Source organism: Echeneis naucrates, chromosome 8 (genome assembly GCF_900963305.1).
Source record: "Echeneis naucrates chromosome 8, fEcheNa1.1, whole genome shotgun sequence".
NCBI lineage: Eukaryota > Metazoa > Chordata > Actinopteri > Carangiformes > Echeneidae > Echeneis > Echeneis naucrates.
In genome coordinates, this window is record NC_042518.1 from 4030692 (window position 1) to 4056044 (window position 25353).

Sequence of the window (25353 nt, forward strand, 5' to 3'; positions counted from 1 at the left end):
ACAAAATACAGTTGGTTGAGAAACAGAAGGACCACTCACCCCTTTACTACCTTAGACGCTCCCAAGAAAACCTTCCTGCAGCTTTGCTCTGCTCTGCAATAGTTTGTCAGAGTTTTTGGCTGGGTTTCCAAAGTACATAATTGTTTCAGTAGCACAAATTGATATTGGTATTGATATTGATACAGATGATCTCAGTATTACAATGCTTTTATGGAAACAACCATCTATATCCGTCTTTCTCTCTCTCTCTCTCTCTATATATATATATATATATATGTATATATAAATTGATCCATTAGCATAAACAGGAAAGCATCTTGAGAGCATACCAAACCCAGGACATCTCTGTTACCGGCTAATTGCTGGGCCATCAAGCCTCACTACAGGAGCTGTCCCATTTCTCAGGGGTTCACAGAGTGGTTGAAAAACAAGACTGTGATTAGATTAAATAATTAAAAGATTTTCATTTAACAAGACAAACAGAACACAGGCAGTAAAGGCATAACATCTAGCACACAGCATGTATGTTTATACACTTCAATTAGTTAAATATAGCAGTGCATTCTTTGACTATGGAGAACGTTTCCAAATCGTACTTCTAAAACTGTTTTTCTATTTGTCCCCCTTTTAAGAAACGAAATGGTGTAACCACAATTTTGGCAAACTTAAAATCTTTTAAACTTGCAAATATAATGAAATAAACCATAAATATACACAAAACATACTTTATACGAGGCAATAATAATAATCATAATAAATAGTTTTTAAGTTAACAATAAGTTAAAACTACAAGCTTAAAGTCGCCCAAATAATACAAGTTTGTTGGCGCTATTTTGAATTTTTTCTGTTTAAATTATTTTATGTTGCAACAAAAGCTACCACAGACTTTTACAAACACAATTGAACACAGTTTGATTGAAATAAAAAAATCTAACTAAGTCTAAAATCTGCATACACTGTAAAAACTGCAACTAATTAAATAATGGAAGAAAAATAATAAACCGTACCCAATCAATGCAACCAAACATAATCTTTGACCCATGTGTGTTCTCTATGGCAACATCAACAACACAAATACGCTAATTTAACAAGTGAGTCTTGATATGTAAATGAAATCAATAAATTACAGGAAAAAAAAAATGATATTTGAAATTGACATGGGCTAAAACTGATGATATATTAGACAGTATTCCTTTCAAGGTCTTTGAGAATTGCTCTGTTAAGTCAGCCAGATATGCAGTTTGTTTGAGCTTGCATGGTCAGAGCACAAATTAGGGGCTGAGAAAGTGATGATGGAAATTTATAGATCAGAGCTCTCATTTTTTTCTTAATGAGTCTGTTGGTTTTTCTGTTTTTTTCTTTTTTTTAACTTTTGCTCCTTTCACTATTCCGCAAACCTTTTCAGTGTGATGTTTAATTTCTTTTTTAAAAAATATATATCATTTGTTCTCAGTCAATATAAAAACAAAGCACATTGCACTTACTGTTCCATAGGAAAGTTTTTTTGTCTTTTTAAATGATTATTGTTGTTGCTCAAGCAGTGTAGTACTGTTTCCTGCCATGGTCCTTCGCTCTACATTAGGTGTGGGTCTTTGTATAGACTGTGTATGAAAGGTTGATTCGGGCGGTGGGTTTGGTTTGTGGGTTGACTGTACTACATCGGACATGGCTGGGTAAACGACTCCAGCTGCAGCTCAACATGGCCTGTTATCTCGGTTATTCCCAACGTCTATCACTGGTCTCATCAAGTGCTCACTCCTACTCTGCTTTCTCTTGCAAAGTGCTCGACCCAAAATAGCTGGATTTGTCCTTTATGTGGTCAGCTCAGGGCACACTAGCGACAATCATGAAGAGTGTATCAGGGGGATGAAACAGGACGCGTCGGATTAAATGATGCCAGAGTAAGTATTTGAAGCGGCGCAATGTTAATGGTTTTGAGAGATTAAATTGGTCACAAGACAAAGCAGATGATATAAATGTTGGGGGAAATACATAATATGGATGCATACGATTTTTCCCTTTTCGAGAGGTGAATTCATTCATCATACTTTATTTCAGATATGCCTTTTTGTATCATTCGATGTCTGCATGAAATGTGTGCAAATGGGAATGCTTGCGGCTGTTCCATGTTAGCATTTGGTTTAATGGTTAGGATTTACAAATGCAAACTGATATGCGTAACTTAGAAATTCAAAAGTAATGACAACTGAAATTGTAGAGGGTCCTTATTCAATAAATAACATAGATTTGTACAGCAATTACTCAGGGAATAATATAGTTAGTCTTAATTATCCTTCTTGGTACTGACTTGCAAAGCAATTCTTTGGCAAAAATCAAATCTATATGATGATAAAGAATCATGCTCCAGGTCTATTATAATTGGTGAAACTGTTTGAGTCTGCGTTCTACATTTTTATTTGCAAGCAGCTATTCGGTTTTTCAGCTGGGCAATGAGCTCGTGTCACTGCGGCTTTGTCTGGGATTCTCAAGTCAAAGAACTTCACTTCACTGCACCATCACTGAAGCAACACTGTACACAACTTCAGGACAAGAGATCTGAGTGTGTCAAAGCACTCAGAGGTATAGATGTGTCTCTCAGGTTACACCCCAACTGATTTTTACTTCTTCTTTTTTTTTTTCTTTTTTTTTTTCTTTTTACATCGAATTAATTAATGTTAGGTTCGTTGTTTCGATATGGTTGAATGGTTAGGTTTGTATGAGATACAATGTTCCTTCGCCCCCTCCCTAAATCCCCACCCATACACCGCATGCTTGTTCCCCCTTGCTCTGCAAAGATCAGAGGGTTTAAAATAAAGCCATGCGATGTCCCAATTTTTCCAAGCTTAAGAATCTGTAAAAATTCAGCACAAGGTCTTGTTCTTTTGTATGTATAAAAATAGATTTATCTCTAATGTAATCCTTTCAAAGAGATCGTCCTCTTTGGCTAACACAGCGTCATTTAGAAAAGCAAAAGCAAAATGTCTTGAATATAGTTGACCTTATTCAATCTATTATCATGTGCAGATGTCTTGATATTTAAAGACATTAGCTCTCCCCATGGTAAATATTAAGCCTGGTCTGTTACAGACATTTCAATGAGACAGGTTGGCCTTAATGTTTTATCAGGGTGCCATAAATAATTTTCATGCGATTGGGTTGGGGATATTTTGAGAAATGCTATTTTTGTGATAGTGCCAAACAGATCTGAAGCAAATAAATTGATACCTTTCTGTTGTAAACAGAAGTATAATTATGAAACTTATTTGCAGGCTTCATGTTGTACAGTCATCTTTTTTTTTTTTTAGGGCAGGAGATCAAAGTTTCTGGGAAGCTCAAAAGAGAATAGAGAGGTTTTTAAATAAAACTGAAGAGCATTTATAAAAGCTGGAGGAACTGGTAACCTTTCTCCTCAAAGGATCAATGATAATTTTAACATTGCCAGATATAATTGCTCACACAGCTGACTCTAAGTCAGCTTTGAATGTTCAGCCATCAGGAACCACAATTCTCTTAATCTGCCCTAGGGATGTTGTTACTGTAGAGCCCATGTATTCTGCTGATATGCAAAACTTTGACCTCATTTACTCAAGGAGCTGCTATCTGTGCACTAGACTGAAGAATAATACCGGTGCTCTTGAGTTTTTGCTCATCTGTGTCCCTTTTCTGCAGACCCATCTTGATCATTGTTCTGTCCATGGGTACGTTTGCAGCTACATAGGCCATAAGCAAATTGATATAAGCAAAACTTCCTGATTCTATAATCTAAACAAGTCAGGAAATAGCCTCTGAAGTACAGGAACATTCAGAACCAAAGCGTGAACTCTGCTAGTACAAAACAAAAATAATGTGGTTGTCTTTCACATATTGCTAGCATTTTCTCTTGATCGCTTGACACCAAGGTCAGTTAAAGGGATCTCACACAAAATCACGGCTGACCAGGCCATGTAAAGTATAATGGCCTGTGAATGATGTAATACAGGTGTGATACAAAAAAATGATGCAAAAAGTGAAAAAACACCGGTATTTTCCTTTGGCGTGGCGGTGGTACGGTGAAACGGTTTTCCCTTCCTATCAGTTGCTTTCTTGCCCGCAGATTTACGAATGAACACTGTCACCTGCCACTCTGCTCTAAGTTCACAGGCAGTCTGCTTGTGTTGAATCCATCTAGAGGATAGATCAGAAAAAATACAGGAAATCCTTTTTTTTTGTTTTGTGGACTAAATATGTGTACATCTTCTAGTTACTGAACTGTGTTTCTGTGATACCTAAGTGACGATTGTGTTGTTTGGTGTGAGACTGCGAGAGAAAGAGTGATGGCTTCCGGACTACTCTTTTCTGTGTCCAGTATTCATATTTATTAGTTAACCTAAATAATATTGGGACTGAGCTAATAAGCTCACATAGGGTAGAGTAACTGCCTTTACGCTAGGCACCACCTAATGCAGGTCAGGAAACAGTAGTCAAAGTTTCTAGAAAATGCTTACATACTCGGCTATTATAACCACCTTAAATATTGAATATATAGTTATATTTTAATAGACGTATATAAGAGAACACTGTTTTTAATTTCATTTTCTTTGATCTAAAAAAATCGCTGATTCAAAATGCCCAAGTGTAAAAAAGTGACTACATCCTCTCCAGCAAGATAGTGGGAGAGATGGTGGGGTAAGAGTTTGGGTAAATTGCACATATTCGTTCATTTAAATTTTTGATCGTTTTGTTCATCAGTTGTCATTATTTGCCTGAATTCAATCAAAGCACAAAGTACACATTCTCTGTCACATTCGTTAGACTGTCTCCTAAATAGATAGCTCTTGCCCCTACCCAACAAAACCAGCAACGTACCCCTTCTAATTAAATCCAGGCAAATATAGGGAAGGACTAGCATGTTGTGTAAAGAGAAAAGAAAAACTCCACTAGTGTATTTGTTTGAAACTCTGACTTGTGTATGCTTGAGTATGGATATGTTTTGCCATGTGTGTGTGTGTGTGTGTGCGGATATATGCATGTCTGTATTTGTAATAATATATTATGAATTTGTGTGACAATGTGTCAGAGAGAGACTCAGTCCAGGCCCATGTAGAGTGATGGCACAGGGAGCTCGGGTGGCTCTCCCTGCAGGTCGAAGGAGCTGGTGCCAGCAGCCTCTCTCTCAGGCCTTGTGCTGCTTGCTGGTCTTGAAGGAAACCTGCAGCACGCGGTCACCCAGGCGGTAGCCGTTAAGGCTAGCGATGGCCATGGCGGCTTCATCGTAATTGGTCATGGTGACAAAGCCAAAGCCCTTACATTTGTTGGTGGTGAAGTCACGGATGACCTTGACATTGGTGACGGCGCCGAAAGGGCCAAAAAGCTGCCACAGGACGCTCTCGTCCGCCTCAGGGGACAGGTTGTACACAAAGATGCACCAGCCGGCTCCGGTTGGACCAGTGAGGTTGACTCCGGCCAGGCTGGTCATGCTGTCAATGGTGATAGGCGAGAATCTGGGGAAGAGAGTAGGAGAGCTACCATGGGTGTCATTCTGAAGTTCCACACGGCATTCAGTGCTCTATACTGTTTCTTATGAGCATTTTTCTGCGAAAAATGATAAAACTTGTAGTCGGGTGTGTAGTCAAGGGACCCCATCTCCATCCCCTCTGCTGTGCAGTAAGTAGATAAATATGTGGGCACCACAGTGGCTCCAAACTACCCGCTTTCATACAAAATGACACTGTGTGCACTGAGACAAAGACACCCACACAATCTGCATATTTTCTCATTTTCTCTGCTGACCAAAGCCTCTGGAAGAATTAAACACATGAATCACAATGTTCAACAGAAATCACAGTATCGAACAAAACACAGAAACCTAGAGAGGGATGAAAAGCAAATTGGAATCAAATCATACAAAAACTGGAGCAAACAGAGGAGACGCAAACGGAATCTGGTATGTCCATGCTGGTGAAAAAAAGGGGACATTAAAGCAACTGAAACTGACAATGTTAGTTCATAAATAAATACATACATAAATTATTTCTAGTAATTAAAAGAAACGAACAAAAAGGTTAAACAAAGCCATGCCAGAATACCCTGCTGTTAGAAGGCTGCATCATTACTTATTGAAATTACAGATAGTATTTTGTTTTCTGGGCTGCTTCTGTATCATGGTGAAATGGGCAGTGGGCATTAAGAATATTGGCTACTATATCTACTTTTTGAGATGAAGTCAGCAGGAGGTATTCCGGGCACTTTGTTTGAGGTTTTATTTTGGCATGGATGCTTTTGAAAGTACACCTTTGGCATTTACCTCTTGACTCCGTAGCTGGCGTTTAGTAAATTGTCGAGTCTGCAACGCAAGAGGGAGAATGAAGGGGATGCAGAAGTTAGTTATGAGATCTACAAGGAGGGGGGCTGTCAGTTAACATGTAGCTCCTTCACCAGCTGGCCTCCAGAGGGCATCCTTCACTGCACCGCACTCCCAAACCATCCAACCACAAACTGATGGCTTGTCATATACTCCTGTGAATCTGTGCCTGAGCTGGATTTTATGGTAATAAGTCTGTTCAGTTGATTAAGCTCAAAAATAGGTCCCCCTTTAATAGTTCAGTGCAAGGTAAATAAATCTTGCTTGGTTCGATAAAATATTTTACACTGAAAGGCTTCGACTTTCAAGTTTTTGAAACTTCATTCATGTTAAATATGTGGCCAAACTTAAATTATATTTAAATAATTATAGTGCCTTTGAAATATAGGTTACACTCAAATGTTCAGTATGATTCGTCTTAAACCAATATTTGTTAAGCTTTAGTTTTGTATTGTACTTGATAAAATCCGGTCTCTTACATTGGTTTTGAGCTGTTATTTGGATCTGGTCCCTTTCCAAGTGAAGGGATCACGCTGCAGTTTAAAAGAAAGTCAGAGAAAAAGAGTGAGAAGGAGGGACAATGCCACATTGCCATTTCCTTCTTTACGATAAAGTACTGATGTTGCTAAAAGGAACAGGTTAAGTGTTAATTGTGACAGAAAATATGTTTTCGTTTGATTGTTTTGACCGTACAGTTTCCTTTCTATCGAATTACACCACATCTGCTATTTTTGGGATCCGCGACTTCATCTGGTGAACTGGTCTCGAATGTAACCACTGAAGAATATTTACTCTTAGCTAATCTCTGGAGTAGTAGCAGCTTGATAATCAACAAAAAAAACCTTTTAGAGACTTAAATTTGACTATTGATGACAGTCCACATAAGGCTAACACAATGAAATGTTGACACACTTAACACTTGGTGTTCAAAATTTATCAGGTATCGAGTTGGCTTAAGCAGAACAACAGAGCAGGATAACCTTTGACTTGGTCTTGACACAGCATCTTTTAATGGACTATCTGTTGGTTAGTGATGGACATCCCAAGGTCGGCAAAGGTTCAGTACCTGAAACGCTGAGTCTGGTGGTGCAGCGGCCCCGTGTAGCGGCGGGCAGCAGTCTGGTACAGCTGAGTCAGTAAGGCCTGGCCTGTCTTCTGGCTGGGGTTGTTGGCGAACTTGACAGTGATGGGCTCAGCGGCACCCAGAGGCTTCTGTCCGTTCAGACCTTTGATAGCCTCCTCTGCTTCATTTCGCTTGTCAAACCGGATGAAGCCCACTCCTCGTGATATGCCTGCTCCGAATAAGAAAACAGAACAATGTCACTACCTTGGCATCAACCACAGTTGCTGCCTAACACATCTAATTGGCCTTACTGGGGTAGAGAAAGTTCAGGAAGATGAACTGGAAATAGGCGTCAGCGTGAGAAGTGAAAAAGGGCTATACCTGTAACTTGGTCCACTAGGATGCGGGATGTGATGATGCGACCATATTGGGAGAACAGCTGCTCCATGTCTTTCTGGCTCATGGTCTTGGGGAGTCCACTTACATAAAGATTGGCATCACGAATAGAAGCCGAGCTTGGCCGGGCATATGATACCTAAAACACCGGAATCAAATTAGTCAATAAGTTCGCTTTATTAAATCATCTGCAAATGCCATTTATCTCTGAGGGTTGAATGGGAGAAAAACAACGACTTAAGTTAAGGAACACGAGTTCCCAAATAGTGCCCAACAGTCTATATTTGGACTCCAACTAATTTCTCCTTATTCATCAACCTACTCTGCTCCTTCTGTGGGCTTATTCAGCTCCTGTAAGCTCACACTGAGCCACAATGAGACAAACAAGCAGAGATGCCTGCGAACATTACCCAAACCGATACCACTCATCAGTTAACAAGCAAGCCAACTTTGTTTTGAACTGAAAAACATCAGCCTTCGTCGATATATATTTTCCTGAATTCACCAGTGACTTAATTAGTGTGCTGCCATTTTTGGTGCATCTGCATTTATATCCCTTATGGTTCACTTTCTGTCTACTCTCAAAACATTTTAGATCCATTTTCCACTGCCGAGGAAAATGTGATTGATTTTAAAAGCCACACACACATTGTCATTATTGTGCTTAAAGGAGCATGTGAACACATGTGCGGTAGATAATCCAGTTCAGTGCATTGTTGGGAGTGCTGTGTTTGTGTGTGATGGAGAGACAGAGTGAGTGTTGTCTGAGATAGGCTGAGCTGCCCTCCCTGTCCTGCCTCCTTCCTTTGTCTCTATCCTCTGGGGGAGAACATCTCCACTGGCAAACAGCAAACAATGTAAGTGCATCACAAGACTTGCAGGATCCTTGACAACTTATCAACACACTGCCCATAAACACACACAGACAGACACACACATACACACCCAGTTTCCACGTATACATATAAATGTTCCAGAAAGCAACTGCTTTCTTCTACATAGTTGTGGGATTATCACATTGCGCACAGGCACAAAGAAAGCTTCTTACATGTGCCTCAGCTTTCAGATGAATACAGGTGTTCTGATTTCATCCATCAGTACTAAGCACCAGTGCAATTGTGTGCACAGACGGACAGTATGAGCAGGAGGGTTGTGTGGTGCAGTGATTAGGGTGTTCTGGACGAGTCAGGGGGAAGTTGCTGTGTTCAGGGAGCAGAGGCTGCCCTATAATTAACCCTCTCCCTGTCACTCCCACAGTACAGATGGTGCCTGAAGCCCATATGGCCTTTAATCCTGTCATTGGCATTCTGCTCTCTGAGTTACCCCCTACCCCTCCACTGTTGTCCCCTCCCTCACAATTTCACCCCTCTTTCTTGAAGCTTCCTGAAAAATCTGAAACAGAAGAGTATGATGTTGACTTCAGGAATCATTTTTTAATTTGAGGGTCAATCGTTTGAGATTTTATAGACCGAGAAGCGCTCGCCAACAAAAAAGTTAACGAATAATAGACATTATAATTTTCGTGTTGTTGTTGTTCCAGTATAATTTATCCTGTTTTTTAAAAGTTATATATTATTTAAATCAGTGTTTTGTCCAATGCAACCCATTTTTTTGTTTATTTCATAAAAAGTTAGAAAAGCCAGTACTCAGGCTTGTCTTCTTAACACTCATTGTTTGATCAGTCATAAGTCAGAATTAACGTCCTTATTCACGAACAGCTGTTGGAGGTTTCACCTGCTCTGTGCTCTCAGAGATTAGATTTTTCTGCCCTGCAGTTTGTCTCGATCTTTGATCTACTTTGATCAGATTGTTGTTGGGGGGGCGGGGGTGGAAGTGCCATTTAATGCTATGCCCCCCTCGCTCCCTCATCTGATTTTTGGACAAAGAAGCCCCCTAATTAGCCTAGATTGGAGGCAGATGGGGTAACCTGGACTGACCCTTGTGCACCACAGTCAGGCTTCCTAATTACATTTCCATCACAATAACCTCTGCGTGCTGTCCTCCCCTTGCTTTCTGACCTCCGCTCTCCTTCTCTTTTCACCCTTTCTCTCACTTCCTTTGTTCTAGCCACTGCTCCCTTCTGCCTCCTCCTCCTCCCCGTTTTCCTCCCCTCCCTCTGTCATGTCTGTCACCACTTCTCCCAACAACCCCCCACCCCCCCCCCAACCCCTTGACAAAATCTCTGCTCCCTTTCTATTTGTAAAACAGCCATAGAGAATCAAAAAATGAAGAGCGGATGTGTCCTCACCTTGATTGTTTTAGTCTGTAGTTTGAGGCCATTGAGTGTGTTGATGGCCTTATCTGCATCATTTGGATCCACATAGTTTACAAAGCCGTATCCCAAACTCTGACCTGGAGAAAAGGATGGATGTTCGTAAGCACCATCAAAAGCTTTTGAAGGGCAAATATGTATGTATTTTTCCTCAGTGTGAACGAAGCGTCGTACCTGTAATCTTGTCTCTGACGAGCTTGCAGGACTCAATCTCTCCAATGCTACCGAACAAACTTTTAAACTCTTCCTGGGTCATGTTCTGAGGCAGATAGTTGACGATCAGGTTGGTTTTGCTGTCATCTGTGGAGCCGTTGGTGCTGATCACTGGGCCGTTTGGCAGACTGGTTCCGCTTGGACCGTTGGACACCTGGGTTTCCATGGTGCTGATTATCTGCTGAGGAAGAGGGTGGATTTAGATTCATAATTCACGGTAACACAGAAAAAGGACGAAGAGGTGACATGGCTCTATAAGTATGTGCGTCTACTATTTAACATACACAAATGTAAGCCACACACGCAGGCTGTCCACTTTGTCGCCGTCAGTATTAAAGGCCAGCGATCAGCATTACCAAGATGGAGATGGATACAAGGTCTGATTTATCATCGCCCCTCCCCCGCTTTCACCCCATCTTTCCTGCTCTCTCGCTCCCTGCCTCTGGTCCTGCAGATGTCACAGTCCCCTTTTCCTTACTCCTCCCCTCCCCCACCCTCTTCCAGGGTCAAACACCATTACATCATTACACAGAGATGGATAATAGTAATGGTGGAATGTGCGGCTGGCAAGAGGCTTGGGTAGAAAGGGATGGCAGGGGTTAAAAACGACACAAAGAGGAGAGTGACAATGTTAAAAGGATTTAATGCTGCAATGAATGGGGAACAACACGGTTTGGGAGTAAAATAAATCAGGATTATGCATTTGTTCTTCTGAATTTGCTATGGTTTCTTTGTGGTCAGCTGACTTTTATTTTTGTAAGTAGAGTAAGGGTGTGGGTTAGTGCACAGTACAGTGTCTCTTGTGTTGCTCTGGAGTGCACCATGTTGCTTGATTTGATCCACAGGGGATTCTCAAGGAACATCTGTGTGGTCAGAAACAAAACTTCCTGCTCCACTTTCCCTTTTGCTTTCCTCACACTCAGCACCTACTTTTCTGTTTTTGAATAACAGAGAATTGCTCCAAATTCAGGATTTCATGTAAACATAGAACAAAAAACATTAACTGGTTGAGATTTCAATGCTTGGAATGAAAAACTGAAAACCAAGCAACAGTTTTGGGCTGACTATCAAAACTATTATAATTTTCTATCATATTTAATGACGCAAATCTTGACTATAACGATGAGGTCCATGTTGAAACTCTTGTTTTATTTCATTTGTTAAAGTGATGAAGTTTGCATATTTGGTCTTCTTGTTGAGCCATGCAACTAAAATTATCCTCGTAACATTACCTACTTTCCCTCTTACAAACAACATTGTGAAGTGTTTGGATAAACACTTTGAATGTGCCAAAATGCAAATTACTGTACCACATTGTGGGTTTCACTTGTTGCAGGGGGTGGGTGTTATGTGTGTCAATAGGACTGTATGAGCCTTCTCAAAGCTCTCGGGATCTTGCAATGTAGTCCAAAGCAACAAAGGGACTCGATAAATAAATGTTCTGAATTATTTTAGATGATATTCAGGAAATGTCCTGACTTTGATGGAGGAAAAGGGTTAGGGTTACTGACTGACATAAGTATTATTTATAAAAGAAATATTTTCCTGCCAATTAAATCTTATATCTTTTTGAATGATGTGTGATAACTCACAGCTTTGATGATTTAACGCTTTAATGATAAGTAAAACCGATGAGCGCTTTCTTTCTGGATAAAGTGTGAAAGTATGATCATTAACAGCTCCTTGTCTCTTATGGCCTGTCTCTCTACTTTGTTTGAATTCTGTTCTGTTTCTTCAATATAACTGAATTCATTTCTTAAATTATTTTTGCAGCTCAATTCTCCATTTCATTTTTCTCTTTCTCTTCATTTCCAGCAAATCCGCCATCGGGTCTGTCTGACCTGCCTTTTTCCTCTTGCCTCTGTAACCTGCAGGATTGCTCCGAGCCTCACCTCGACTCAGGTTGCCCAGATAACAGCTCCTCAAAGACTGCATTGTTTCTAATGGCTCAATGTCTTTCTTAGTTTAAGCTCAGGGTGTGTTTGGTCTGTGCCTATTAGGAGCAGTTATAGAGGTCAGCCATTTTTCTTCCAATATATTAATATTGCAGGGCTTTGCAGAGGCAGGGAATATCAGTAAGATAATTTGATAATGACAAGGGTTGACAAGGGTTCAGAGTTAAGACGGTCTAAAAATAAAATACTTCAAACGCACATCTCCACACAGAGGAAAGATGATGTGGAATAACAGTCTGCCATGTAAAGAGTCTGATGCTAGGCCAGAATGTGAGCTGAGTGTTTTGTTTTGTTGTCTTATAAATGGTAATATAAATAACAGGTCTTGACAGAAAAAGGTGGAGTCAAGCTTTTATGGTATATTTATTGTAATATTAACCCTCGTACATTGTTTTGTGATGTGATGTATCTGACTATTAGAGATGTATACGCAAGTGAATGTGTCCCAAATATGACAAAAGCATTTTGAAGGAAAAAGAAAGCAGATATCAGGGCCAACAGAAATAAACCCTCAGCATGGCAGAACACGCATCCCCATTGAACAGCGTGAAGTTATATAATTCACCGAACCACTGAGTAAGGCCTGGACACTGAGAGTGGCTGACACAAGTTGCAGCTAAGACTTTCTTTTTACTTTGCTTCAGGAAAACTCTGAAGTTATTTGAAACAAATTGAAAGGATAAAACCCCCAGAGTGTTGTTTTATATTTAGATGTCATATTTCATATTGTACGCCACCAGAAAAAACAGTCTGGAGTTTGGTTTGCAGCAACCTAATTTAGAGAGTCATTACCACCTGATTTTCACCATATTCATTTTTATGTTAATCTTTTAAAAATCTTCTTTTAAAAATTGTAAAATCTTCCTTTTGTTAGGGTGGCACTATGTACCTCATGCTGCTTTTTTCTATTTTGGGGTTCTGTGAGATTTCCCTTAATATTTAATGTACTGCATCATCGTCGCCTACACATGGTCCCAGACTTGCACGCAAACAAGAGCTCTGCCTCCCCTGCCAAACACATGAACCCAGACTTGCACGCAAACAAGAGCCCTGCCTCCACTTCTAAGCACATGAACCACCTACACTCTACACTATTAAATTACAAAATGCAGGAGCGTTACATGACTAAATGTAAATGCAGTCACTGTTCTGTTTTTTCATACTTAAAAACAGCTTTCAAAATTAATTTCACTTGTGCAAAACAAGTGATTCTCAGTGCACTAAGAATCAATAGAAAATATATTTGAATAATATAACATAGAAGGACCTATAGTTTTTTTTTATATATAAAATAGAAACTTGACCAGAGTTCTCATTTTGATATACATGCTTGTCGACATTACATGCATGATATAAAGATTTAGTTTTTTATTTTTATTTTTATTATAATGTATTTTTTGGAAGGCATGAATCAAACACTGAACGCTAGGCTGAAGTGTAAATGAGCCTTCTAAATAACACAGATTACAGGATTATCCCAAACAAAGGGCATTAGCCACACTCTCTGCAGCTTAAGGGATCATGGTGGCAGCTGTAAAACAACAGGACGACAGGAGCCACAGCTCATGTCAGCCACGCACCGAGGCTCCCCGCTATATTCTCCGCTCGGCAGACTAGAAAGAGAAAGATTTCTCAAAGATCTGGGCTCTCCGGGTTCGGGCTGCTTTGATAAGATGGGAGCAGACAACGTCAAAGCTGCCGGAGACAGATCTGTCTTCCAGTCCTCGTAGCATGCGGGGCGCTCTCCAGCGTGCTGAAAAAGGGAGTGGCCTTCGGACGGTCTGATTTGAGGCCACGGAGGCCCGTGAGCACAACAAAACCACTAACTGCATTTATTTCCTGTTCAATGCCCATTTCAAAGCTCTTAATTCGAGTTATTGAGAGAGAGAGAGAGACATATTTAACAGTGTTGGAAATGTGTTTCTGATGCGGAACAGAATCCTCCAATTTTCCTTTCGTTTTTATTTTTTTATTTTTATTTTTTCTTTCTTCTATTTTTTTAAGACCTTTTTAAAAGGCAGGACTTGTAAGCTCTGCAGGCATTCATGAGCCGGAGCGCCTTTTTGCTGAATAAACGTATTGAAACGACCAAACAAAAGAGCCACCCGTTCCTCCTCTTCTCTCTCGCAGAGGCTATGGCAGCACTATGAATATTAATGTAAACAGTGGCGCTTTGTGTTGTGGCCAGGGGCTGCAGGACTCTCTGGGAACAATGGCTGTTACAGTTGCCAGCACCAAGTCAAAAATGCCATGATAGGTCAAATTAAAAAAAATAAAATAAAATCAATATGTGTTGATGTCAAACGTTTTCCCTGATAGAAATGAACAGACATGTAATTCAGAAGCTGACTAAACACCCTTTAATTCGGTGAGCTGCAGGCCAACAAACACTGCTATCATTAATGAAGATATCTGAAAAAATATTGTTTTTTCAGAACCCACATAAAATCCACGCTACTGTTACTATACAATGAAAGGATGATGGTCATTATTGTTTCCTAAAAAGATTATTGTGAGGATGTATCAGAGATGGAAGGTACATCCTCTAGATCTCCTTATGCCCTCCAGGCTTTGTATTTACTTCTGATAATTACATGCAGTCACGGATAACATGAGGAAAATCACCGCCTTACATAATTGTATTTAATGTCTCACGAAAGTTAGACAAGCCATGGAAATAAAAACGTGGCATCGACCTTTCAATTCCTGTATTTCGCAGTAGTCTTAAATTGCCTCTAACCTTCTCAGTCACCAGTCAGAAAAAACAATTTACATTTAAATTCTATCAAGGCCCATCAGTTGTTCTCTTTTTTTCTCTCTCTCTTTGACATCAGACACCTGTTCATACTGATTCGGCCTCTGCTGTCCTTGTCCTTGAATTGTCTAAGGTTATCTGACTCAACGCTTTTATTTGCTTGGCACTGCGGTACAGGCATGGGAGACTGCGGACCATGTGGAGGAGGGATACGGCCTCTGTCTGTGTGACACCGTCTAGGCCTTGCCAGGGACAATGGGCAGGCTCCTGTGCAGCGAGGAGAAAAATCTGACTGGAACTGGAAGCGTGTCAAGTGGAGAGTTGGAGCCTCACAGATGATGCAACAACGTGCCGTCCACATCCATTTTGCACAATTTCAATTCAGTGAGTTTAAAGTTATTCACGGTCCTGCATTTAGAGGACGCACTCATTCCCTCACATGCTGTTGTTTTTCTATGATTAAATCATTTATGTTGACTTCCTGCTGCGATTGGCCCAAAACTGATCAAACGTTTTTAATTTATATCGATAATTTCCTTAAAATCTAAATCCGATAAAGTAGTTGAATGATTTTTGTGTATCTCACTGTCACAGCTGCTAATGTTGAAGTTGGATCACAGACAGTAACCACGCTGATTCCCGGTTTATTACTCATATTGTGGCTCCTTAAATTTATTATAAATGTGTCTGGTGTTAATTGGTCTCCGCTGGAAGACGACCTGCCCTCGGCCGTAAACACGGACCAGGCCGTCGGACGCTCGAAGGCCCTCGTTTGGTCCTCGAGTCCAGCAGAGACACGCCCAATCCGGCCGTCGGCACAACAGCAAAGCTACTTTATCTCTGCTCACATCTCCTTTCATCCGACAGGCGCAATGCATGCATGGCCATCTTGTACGTATGCGATGCATTTAAAATGGAGATGTCCGTCCGTCGTCCTTATACCGCCGCGGCCTCGGAGATTTCCAGCCCATTTACTTGGTTGCATCGCAACGAGAACCCTGAGGAATTTGGACTTTGTCTGATTCAATGCAAACCAATGGATGCGTAATATCCCTCCTCCCCTCCCCCTCTCGGAGTGACTCGACCCTTTTTTTTTTTTTCCTCTCCTCTCTCTCTCTTTGCCTTGCTGGATGGGCCCTCAGCCTCCGAGGCATCGTGTTTTGTCTCAGAAAGTCGTCTCCAGCATCCTTGTGCTGCACCAGGCAAAGAAAGCAAAGTCCCCCCCCCCACCCCACACACACACACACACACACACACACACACACACACACACACACACACACCACCCCCCTCTCCCCTCCCAACCACCAACCACCACCCCTCCAGCTCCCAGAGCCCAGCGCCTCGTCGCCCTTCCACCACTGTAATCCTGCGGAATTCCTACATTTTAACTCCAGCACCGTAAAGGAAATATATTCACAGCTGCGACATTAAGGCAGCCGAAACGTGAAGCCCTAAAATGGCAGGATAAAGACTTTATCCATGGCTGAGGATGACTGCAGGCTGGAGCGCAGCCGGCATGGCGCATCACTCAGTGTGAGACTACTAATTGCCACTATCGATCGTTAATCTTATCATAATATTATGGCATTGAACATAGGACACTGATCCCAAAGCCCCTCTGTGTTTTGGCATGTGGGTAAAGCCACGGAGCTCTGTTCTCCACTTAAGCTTTATCAGTGCTAAAGATGGGAATTAAATCTGTGTGTGGCTATATCATGTGTGTATGTAGTAAACAGCACATCCAGCACAAAGGACTGACATAGTATGTAAGCATGCTGCTACACCATCCCCTCCACAGATATAAAAGAAATAGAGTAATACGTACAGTAACCATTCTTGACGTACAATGAAAGAAATCTAGGTCCTTCTTTGCACTGGTCTTGAAGCTGAAGGCTGAGTCTGTATGTGCTCTTCGGCCTTTATGTTATATGGCCCTTAGATTCTGTCAGGAGTCCAAATTAAAAGAAAAAAAAAGAAAAAAAGGAAAAAAATACAATCTTCGCCAGGAGATCTCAGCCCTCGGAGATTGTAGGTGTCCTCTATAGGATGAAAATGAGGAGAAAGGGGTTTTCTACTGGATGGTGATGAGGGAGAGCGTTCTCTCCGTGTGGCGTGGGCGATGGTTCAGAAAAAAAGAGAAGCAGTGATCCTCAGCAGGGTGTGTCCAGGGGAGGGTGTTCTGGTTCTGCTGTTTTTGTGTGTAATTCCCTGCTCCTCTCGCAGTGTCCTTCTGTGCCTCTGCTGCAATGTTCTTCTTTTATGCGTCCTCCTGGCTGGCAGAGCGCGCTGCTGATTGGCTAATTGTGCAGGGAGGGTACTACATGGCAGCCATTGCAATGCGCTCCTCTCCCATTATCCCCTTCAGGAGAGATCACCAAGAGTCCCCCCCCCCCCCCCCCCCCCCCCCCCCACCTCCTTCCCTCCCTCCCTCCCCACACCATCCCACCCTTTCCCTTTACCATCCCTGCCCTTCCATCTCTCCACTCCCTCCTTCTCTCTGCCCTTCCTTTCTTCCTGCCCCCCTCTTCACACACACACACACACACACACACACACACACACACACACACACATGCAGAGCAGAGTGAATAGGGCTCCACCTGCACTTTCAGAACAGATGGGTGCAGCAGAAGACAGCGGACTCATTCCCCACACTTCACACTCGCTTCTCCATCAGCACAGCCCCTTCCTTTCTTTCTTATTCCCTATTTAGGCCCATTTGAAACCATTGCAAACAACTTCACTCCTCAGGCCTTTGTCTTTGAGAATAAAAGTGGTTTTGAGTGCAGTTCAGCAGACTTTCTGAGTCCACATTCTCGACCAATAATCACAGAATTTCAATGGTGGGAAAAAGAAATATGCAATAATTGGATGTGTACTGTGTACCAGAGCCATTGATTTTAGGACCTCTCATAAGCAAGGCAGATGGTGAGCTATAGGGTCAGGTGCGGAAGTACGAACAACAAATGAGATGCTCCCTGAATTAATGTATGTCCGTTCACTGAAAAGTTGAGAAAGGCGCAGTTGTATCGCCGATCACTTGGTGCTGAATAACATCTTTCCCTTATTGTGTGCACAGAAATGTGACCTTCAGTGTGTTTTGTCTTATTTTTGTGACATCCCGGGACCCAGTATCCTCTGCCTGAGGAGTTCTCATCCCTCTCTGCCCACCTCCTGCTGCTCCCTCCTGTGTCCCTCGCTGTGTGGTGAGTGCTCACTGAGACATGCTGTTTGGGCTCATCTATAATGCATCCCCTGCCCCGGGACATCATGTGTGACAAATGACCTATTTCTGTGCAGACCCCCATAGGGCCTTGACCTGGGGGTTGGGGGGTAGGGGGGGGGGCTGCAAGTGTGTGTAAATCAGTGTATGTTTGTTTATTTATGTATGTTTATGTCTGGGCTTGCTGTTCAATGTGAGGAGGTGAGATGATGAAGAAGGGCTGCACTCTGTACAGGATGAAAGCCTCCTGTGTGTTTTTCATCTGTTGAAGGGTGGACAAGTGGTGCTGATGTGAGCCCTCCTGCAACAACAATAAGTAACTCTGCTGTGTTCTCCCGAACTGACCTTGAGGAGACCTCAGATGTCTCTGGCTGCAAGGAATCGTGATGCAAGGGAGGACATTGTTTGCGTTATTGACATTGGCCACATGCCTCGTACAGATATTTATAATCAGGTGAAGATATAAAACAGGACACTAAAGCAGCAAGTTCTGTGTGTCTCTCATTGACTCTCGCACCAGTCCAGTCCTTACTGCCTACTGTCTCCTGTTCGGCCCTTCTTCTTTTTTGTTATTGTCCTGTAGTTATTTCCTAGTCAGATTCTGAACATAGGCCCTGTCTGATATTTTACATAATTGCCTTACATAAGTAGCAAGCCCAACTCAGAGCTGGGATGATATTAGTGGAGATGAATATTGCATGAGGAAAGCACTCGTTAAGCGTTAATAAGAGGATAGAGATGGAGCCCCACTGTCAGTCTGTCTTAACCCCGCCCCCACCGTTCTGTCAAGCAGTGACTCAACTCAGCTTGGATGCGTTGGAGCTTTTGAGTCAGTTTGTTAGAGAGGGAGGAATAGTGTATCTGTGTGCATGTGCACATGTGTGTTTGTGTATTTCTGCCACTGTTTTTGGATGTCTGAGAAGAGACGGTGAGATTCGGTCATTAGGTGCTTGTGTTTTTTCCCTCTTTGTTTGCTGAATAAAAGCGGCTCTTGTAACACAAAGGCACCCAGGTCCGTCAACTGACTGCAGTCCCACTTACAGTTCACACTTAATGTGAATAAATGGGCTTAATTGTGGCCCCTCATTAGAGCTCTGGTTAGCAGCACGGCAGCTGAATCCTCCCTGTGGGTAAGAGGGCATTTGAAGCCTCAATTGTACAATACTGAATCAAAGGATCAAGCATTGGTTTTGCTTAAAAGCCTTTTATGTTATTCTACTGATTATTTTCTTATTGTTAAAGGTTCTTCCACTAGTGGTGATTAGGAGTCTTGTTGCAGTGGTCCTTCTGAAGAACCTTTTCCACCTTATGGCATATTGTGGAATGCTCAGTGGTGCCAGAGGGATGAACTGTTGGCTGTGGAAACAGAAACCTGTACAGTTATCCTGGAAAACATCTTAAATTGAACACAGACAGACACACATTTTACATAGCCACATTGAGATTTGGCTGTACATTACTAACCATAAAGCTCTTCCATAAAATCTATATGCCACTGGTGTTTGGATCTCTAATTTATTATGCATTTGAACCCAGGGTAGTACATCTAGAATGATATGAAACCTTGTAAATTGCAAAATCCCTTCAGGTCTAAATTCCTCAGCCTCATCTCCATTATTCCTGTAGTCTTACATAGAAATGAATGCCTGTTGCCGTTGCCCTGCGGTAAGATTGTGGCCTATGAGTGTGTGAGGGGAGGAGAGAAGGAGAGTGAGAGAGTGACACTATGACAGTGTTTTGGGGGCTGGGGGGCTGGGGGGGCTGGGGGTGAGGGGTAGTAGCATGAATCAGCCTCAGGTCTGGTTAATTCAGTGCTCTCTCCACTAGGCCTGGCTCTTGGCAATTGAGGGTTTTGTGGCAGCAGCAGTGAAGCAGTTATTGCTTTCAGGAAAGGATCCAAAATTAAATTAGCCTCTTTTAAAAGGACATTTGTTGATAATGGCAACTGGCCTAATTCAACCCTTTATGTATGTTTTTGGCAATTTTCTTGTGGTCTCCCTCATGGGTTCACTCTTCCACTTTTTCTCCACCTCTCTCCTCCCTTTCTCTCTATATCTTTCTCTCCCTCTGTCTGTCTGGATGTGTTGTCTCAGGGCTATTATTAGAGTAGACAGGCTGGTGGGAGGAAGTCTCTGAAGTAGACGCTCTTGTCATCTTTTTATTTATGGATTATATTTTGCTTTCCATGTGCCTGTTTAATTCTTTGTGTATGATTATGTGTCTTTTTTTTTCATGGCATGGTATTCAGTGTAGAACAGGATATGTTTCAACGTTCCCGCAGGAATTATCCACATTCATATTATTTAATTAAAGTAAAACATCCTGACATGTATTAATTCACGTTAATGATCATATTATCTGTATCACATCTGCATTTTCTTTGCTGTTCATGTGGCTTTGACGTGGTGTGATGCAGGAATAATGTCCTTTGCCAAGACCATGTTTTACACAAAACCTTTTTAAATATAAAACCATGGTTATTAATCTTTCATTTTGTCCTGTCTGAGATGGTATCTAGGGACAGACCTTAAATACACAAAGCTCTTAGACATTCTCTTTGTTTTTCCCTCACTCCTTTTCCTGCTGCTCTCTTTCTTTCTGACAGGGAAAAAACACACAAATCACAGAAACGAGAAGATGAGGTGCAAATACGTTGTGTAAAGATGAGCTGTTTTTAGCTTCAACTGTGTACATGCCTGATATATAATGTATGACAAATTTGTGAAAAAGATGTCCTGAAATGCCATGGTACTTTCATGGTAGAGAAAAGACTACTGCATGGATGACATTGACTGTCTAAAGGAGATGTGATAATGTTTCCTCGAAAAACTCTAGTTTATCCATTACAGTCTACTTTCTTCCCCTCCATCCATCTCTCCTCTTTGAATCTCTTGCTCTCTCTCCCTGCAGTCCAGCTCTCTCCCCCTCATTGCCCTCCCCTGTTTCAGTAATAGGAGACTTGAAATCAATAGCACATTAGTCTGGCCGGAAACTCTTGTGGAATTAAATATGAATGACTGAGATTGCAGCTCTACCTGCTGCTGAGCGAGATGCATGATGGCTCTTGGGGATCTGGGATTTTTATTTTATTTTTTTTTTTTTTATTCCTCCCTCCAGCGAACAGTCAGGCCATTTTGTGCTGTTCTTACAGCTTTCCGGATCACTGGGCTACCTTGTTTTGTCGGAGATCGGTGTGCAGCACTATGGGCTCTGATGTGTATTGTTGGGGTTGTCATTTTGTCGGCGGCATTGAAGAGTGACCAGTCAGATAGCATAATCTTGATAGAGCAAATGCGATCGTGGACGTCACAAAGCCGCGACAGCTCAGGAGGCAAGAAGAATCAACCGGCCACACCCATCCTCCAAACACAGCAGCAGTAATATTTGAATATGAAAGAGCACTTTAGTAGCAGATTTCATCTTAATTTTTTTTAGCATTTCTTACATAACAATGTGTGCCTTTGCTTTCATTTAGCATTCATATTTGCTGCTGTACATTCGCTCTGGAACTTTTCACATGCAAATTTAGTTACTTGGTCATCTTCCATTTCCATTAACTGCTTCACTGCTGAAAGTGGAATAATTTCTTTAAATACGCTGTTTAACTTGAAAGCATAATTTGCAAGGTGGTTGGAGAGTTGCTGGCTGGTGGGAGGAAGGTAATATGAGACAAAAAGCCACTGTGTGTGCTTCTGGGAATTGGTAGAGGCTTGGGCACCAGTAAGCTAATACACATGGATGATATAGAGGTAGATGTATTTGTGAGCTATATTTCATCCCATCAGAGATGAAACGGTTTGTGACAGATGGAGTGATATTGTTCCTCTGTACAGCCCATGAGTGCGGCCCCTCCTGTTTTCCCTCCCTGACAGATGTAGGGGGAGGACCACGGTGCACTCTTCTTTCTTTCAATTGATTTGGGTGCTTGAACCCTTAGGGACTGGTGGATGGTGTTGGGATGGGGGAGGTAGTAATGGTGATGGGGGTTTAGTCATTTCCTGCAGCACAGAACCTGCAGAAAGTCTATATCAAGGGCTGTAAAGAAGTCATAAACATATCACATGCATATATCTGCATATATTCAAAGATGGATCACATCAGAAGGAGTGTGTACACTGTACTAAGTGTAGCTGGAAGGGAATATTTCCATAAATCTTGGTAAGTGAGTGGCAGCAAAGCACCCACCCATGCATGTAATGTAGGCAGAGGAGAAAGTGTGGCTGTTTTGTTTGATTAGCTGAATTTGTTTCAAGGACGGTGGGGATTGAATACCAGGAGCTGCTGGTCGGTGTGCAATCAAGAAGAGTTTTGTTGATTCAGTGAAGATTACCTTCAACCCTCTTTCCACTCCAAAATCTGACTGTAAGATCAACATTAAGAGACTTAACAGCTGTCTTGTAGCAGATGTGTCCTGTTGCTACACCTCACTCTCTGTCCCGGGAGGGGAAAGGTCAAACCAGGGGTGAAGGTGGATGAAGCAGACTCTCCTGAAGATGCTACATGTTGATGCTTTGAGAGATAAAAAAAAAAAAAAAAGCTAAACAAATGAGCATCTGCCCGCTCCTTATTGAGAAGGCCACCACAGGATGGAGATGACAATTAGCATTATTGATTACTATACTCAGTCTAGTATAATTACTACATCCTGCTTTAAGAGCAGCTGAACTCACAAGTTGTAGACAAACCTTTGCAAATAATTTTTACCCTTATATCACATTATCTAAACCAGAAAAGCATTATGGTTCTTTTTAAGTATTGCATTGCAAATCGTGTCCTTTTCCCGTGTCCTTTTTGGTAATGTTTTTTTTTTTATCTTAAAGGAAGATTGTGGGATCGTCCTTCCTTTCAGGACTTCATGTTGTTAAAGTTTGCAGTACTGCTGAAGCAATATCCTGGAAGCAGACCCTAGTAAAATGTGGTTAATGATTTTAATGGGACTCCCTGGTGGGGCAGGATAGAGAGGGGACGTGCCCTGGCCACGGGCGCGTGGCGGTGGAGCAGGTGGATGACGGGCAGCTGAGTAGTGGGCTCCAGGGGGAGGGGGCATCCATTTTGGAGGACTCTTGGGGTTGAGAGAAACCCTGAAAAAAGGCAACCCCATCTGGAACTGAGGTGGGGGCTCTGGTGTGAAAGAGATCTAGTGGGTGGTGTCTGACACTCTCTCTTTTGTTCTTTGGTAACACAGCAGTGATGGTGTGGTGGTGGGGTGTGGGGGGGGCTCTTGCTGCCGTGGGGGCTGGGCGCTCAAACAATAGTGTCGAATCTAGGAATTGAAAGCCTTCGATGAACAGAAAGGCAAGGAAACAGGCAGGGAGGATGCGGACAGAAGGATAAAGCCAGCATGGGTTCAGCCCACTTATAGCACATGAGCTTCTCAACTATGCAAGGACACTGCAATGTCACACAAACACATCGTTTATCTGCTCAGTAAATTTATGTTTTAATGTTGATGGCAGTTTGATAGGTTACGTCGGGGATCTATGCATATAAATGATGATAGAACAACAATATATTTCATCATGATCAATAATTTAAAGAAGCACTATGCAATGAATTAAAATTTGCTGAACCTTGGAACAACAGCGAAAGAACGATGAGTTTTGGCATCGTGGTGGAGGAGTGCCTGAATAGAGGAGAGATGGAAAGCTTCATTTATTTTCATGAGCTCTGTCTATGGGCCAGACCCATGCCTGGTCTGATGCTGCTCCATGCATAAACATATATCCCCGAGACGTCTTTCCTTACTCAGCCTCAGCTAGGCCTTTGTCACGCAAGGTTAATTTTTCCTCCATTTCCCCTCACTCCATTTTTCATATCTCTCCTATACAATTCGTGCCATTCATCAGCCATCTCACAGAGGACGGACAGAGTACCTGCAGCCACTCTCCAGGGTTTGGAATAGGACGACTGTGGGCTCGAAGGAGTGAGTAGTGGGAGGGAGGGCTGCAGCAACGAGAATGGCTATATTAATTCTTCTTAGTAGGTATGGGGGTATAGAGTGATTGCAGAAGGGGAGGAGGAGGGCGATCTAGACCTGCCATTACAATAAACTGACAAATGCTCTACTAGTGAGAGGAGTCTCTGACATTACCATCTGCTCAAACAGGACTAGGAGCAGACCGTGGTAAATCTACAAAACAATTTTAGACGTATTTGTTTTATCCACCATCCATTTGTGATTGTAAAAAAAAAAAAAAAAAGTTTTTTCTCACCTGGGTGTCATTGATAAGCAGCCTGTAAGGACAGCTGTAGCTATCTCTTATTTCCCTGTAGAGGTCAAATTTGAAGACTGAATCTCAAACAATCACTGATGAGGGAAGGCTTTCTTTCTTTTTTAAGCATGGTGAACAGCCCCACCTGCTGCCTATGTCTTAGTGTTGTCTGTTGGAGACATGATTTCAGTGCAAACTGTCCTCTAGATGTTGCTATTTCGCCCTTTCTCTTTTATTCGTCTAAGATTACATTTGACATCATCAACAGACTGTTATAAATTTAAAGAAGCAACGAATTCAACATGAATCAGAGGAATATCGAATAGCATCAGACAGTGCTCATGCCAAATTCTGCGGAATCAAAATAAAGAAAAAAATATCAATGTAGGATTGATGTCTGTACTTCAAACTTTTTTTTATTTTTTGGAGGGGGCGGGCTACTTCCTTAATTTCATACAGAAGTGAAACCTTAAACTAAGGTGGATATGCGGTACTCTCAGGTCGCTCCAAACCGGTTCAGTGACATTTCTGTATGAGCAGATGGAAGATGAGGACAAGGTGGTGAAAACCGGATGTTGAGTGATAGAGTTAATGGAGCAATAAAAAAAATCCAAATTCTTGCTTTGAAATACGAGACAAATATATTAAAATATAATTAAAAATGACACCTGTACGCCGCGCATAAGTCATCTGATGTTTTTTTGTTTGTTTGTTTGTTTGTTTGTTTTTTAAGGGAAAACTAGGGTGTTTTATTTTGTTAAGTTTTACCGGATGCAGTGCGTACGTGCGTCATGTGGCGGTTGACGCAAACGTTCGGCTCCCGGCCGCTAGGAGGAACATGGAGAGATCCCTTCCCGGTCCCGGCGTGGAGGAGGAAGCGGTGAGAGTCCGCGTCCTCCCTCCACCCCCCACCCACCCCCA

The 25353-nt window shown here is 42.0% G+C and overlaps 1 protein-coding gene across 5 annotated transcripts; it reads right to left on the minus strand.

Annotated features, from left to right (window-relative positions):
- Positions 1-5152: 5152 nt before the first annotated feature.
- elavl3 (ELAV like neuron-specific RNA binding protein 3) lies at positions 5153-16845 on the minus strand. Of its 5 annotated transcripts, XM_029508127.1 has the most exons (8): positions 16823-16845; positions 10246-10462; positions 10048-10151; positions 7785-7938; positions 7407-7635; positions 6820-6873; positions 6284-6322; positions 5153-5501 (listed from the first exon to the last, which is right to left on the minus strand). In XM_029508127.1, the coding sequence occupies exons 1-8, from the start codon at positions 16829-16831 to the stop codon at positions 5153-5155; spliced, it is 1155 nt and encodes a 384-aa protein (XP_029363987.1). In that variant the 5' UTR covers positions 16832-16845. The 5 variants fall into 5 exon arrangements, with proteins under 5 accessions (XP_029363987.1, XP_029363990.1, XP_029363989.1 ...); XM_029508130.1 differs by lacking the exon at positions 6820-6873 and having other exon boundaries at positions 5153-5480; positions 7407-7632; XM_029508129.1 differs by lacking the exon at positions 6820-6873 and having other exon boundaries at positions 5153-5480.
- Between the last annotated feature and the right edge of the window lie 8508 nt (positions 16846-25353).

Excerpts from the sequence above, each read along its gene's own strand:
- elavl3 (XM_029508127.1), bottom strand. Across the intron at positions 6,874-7,406 it reads CACCAGACTCAGCGTTTCAG|CGTGATCCCTTCACTTGGAA; the intron begins GTACTGAACCTT and ends TTTAAACTGCAG. Across the intron at positions 6,323-6,819 it reads AATAACAGCTCAAAACCAAT|ACTCGACAATTTACTAAACG; the intron begins GTAAGAGACCGG and ends CTTGCGTTGCAG.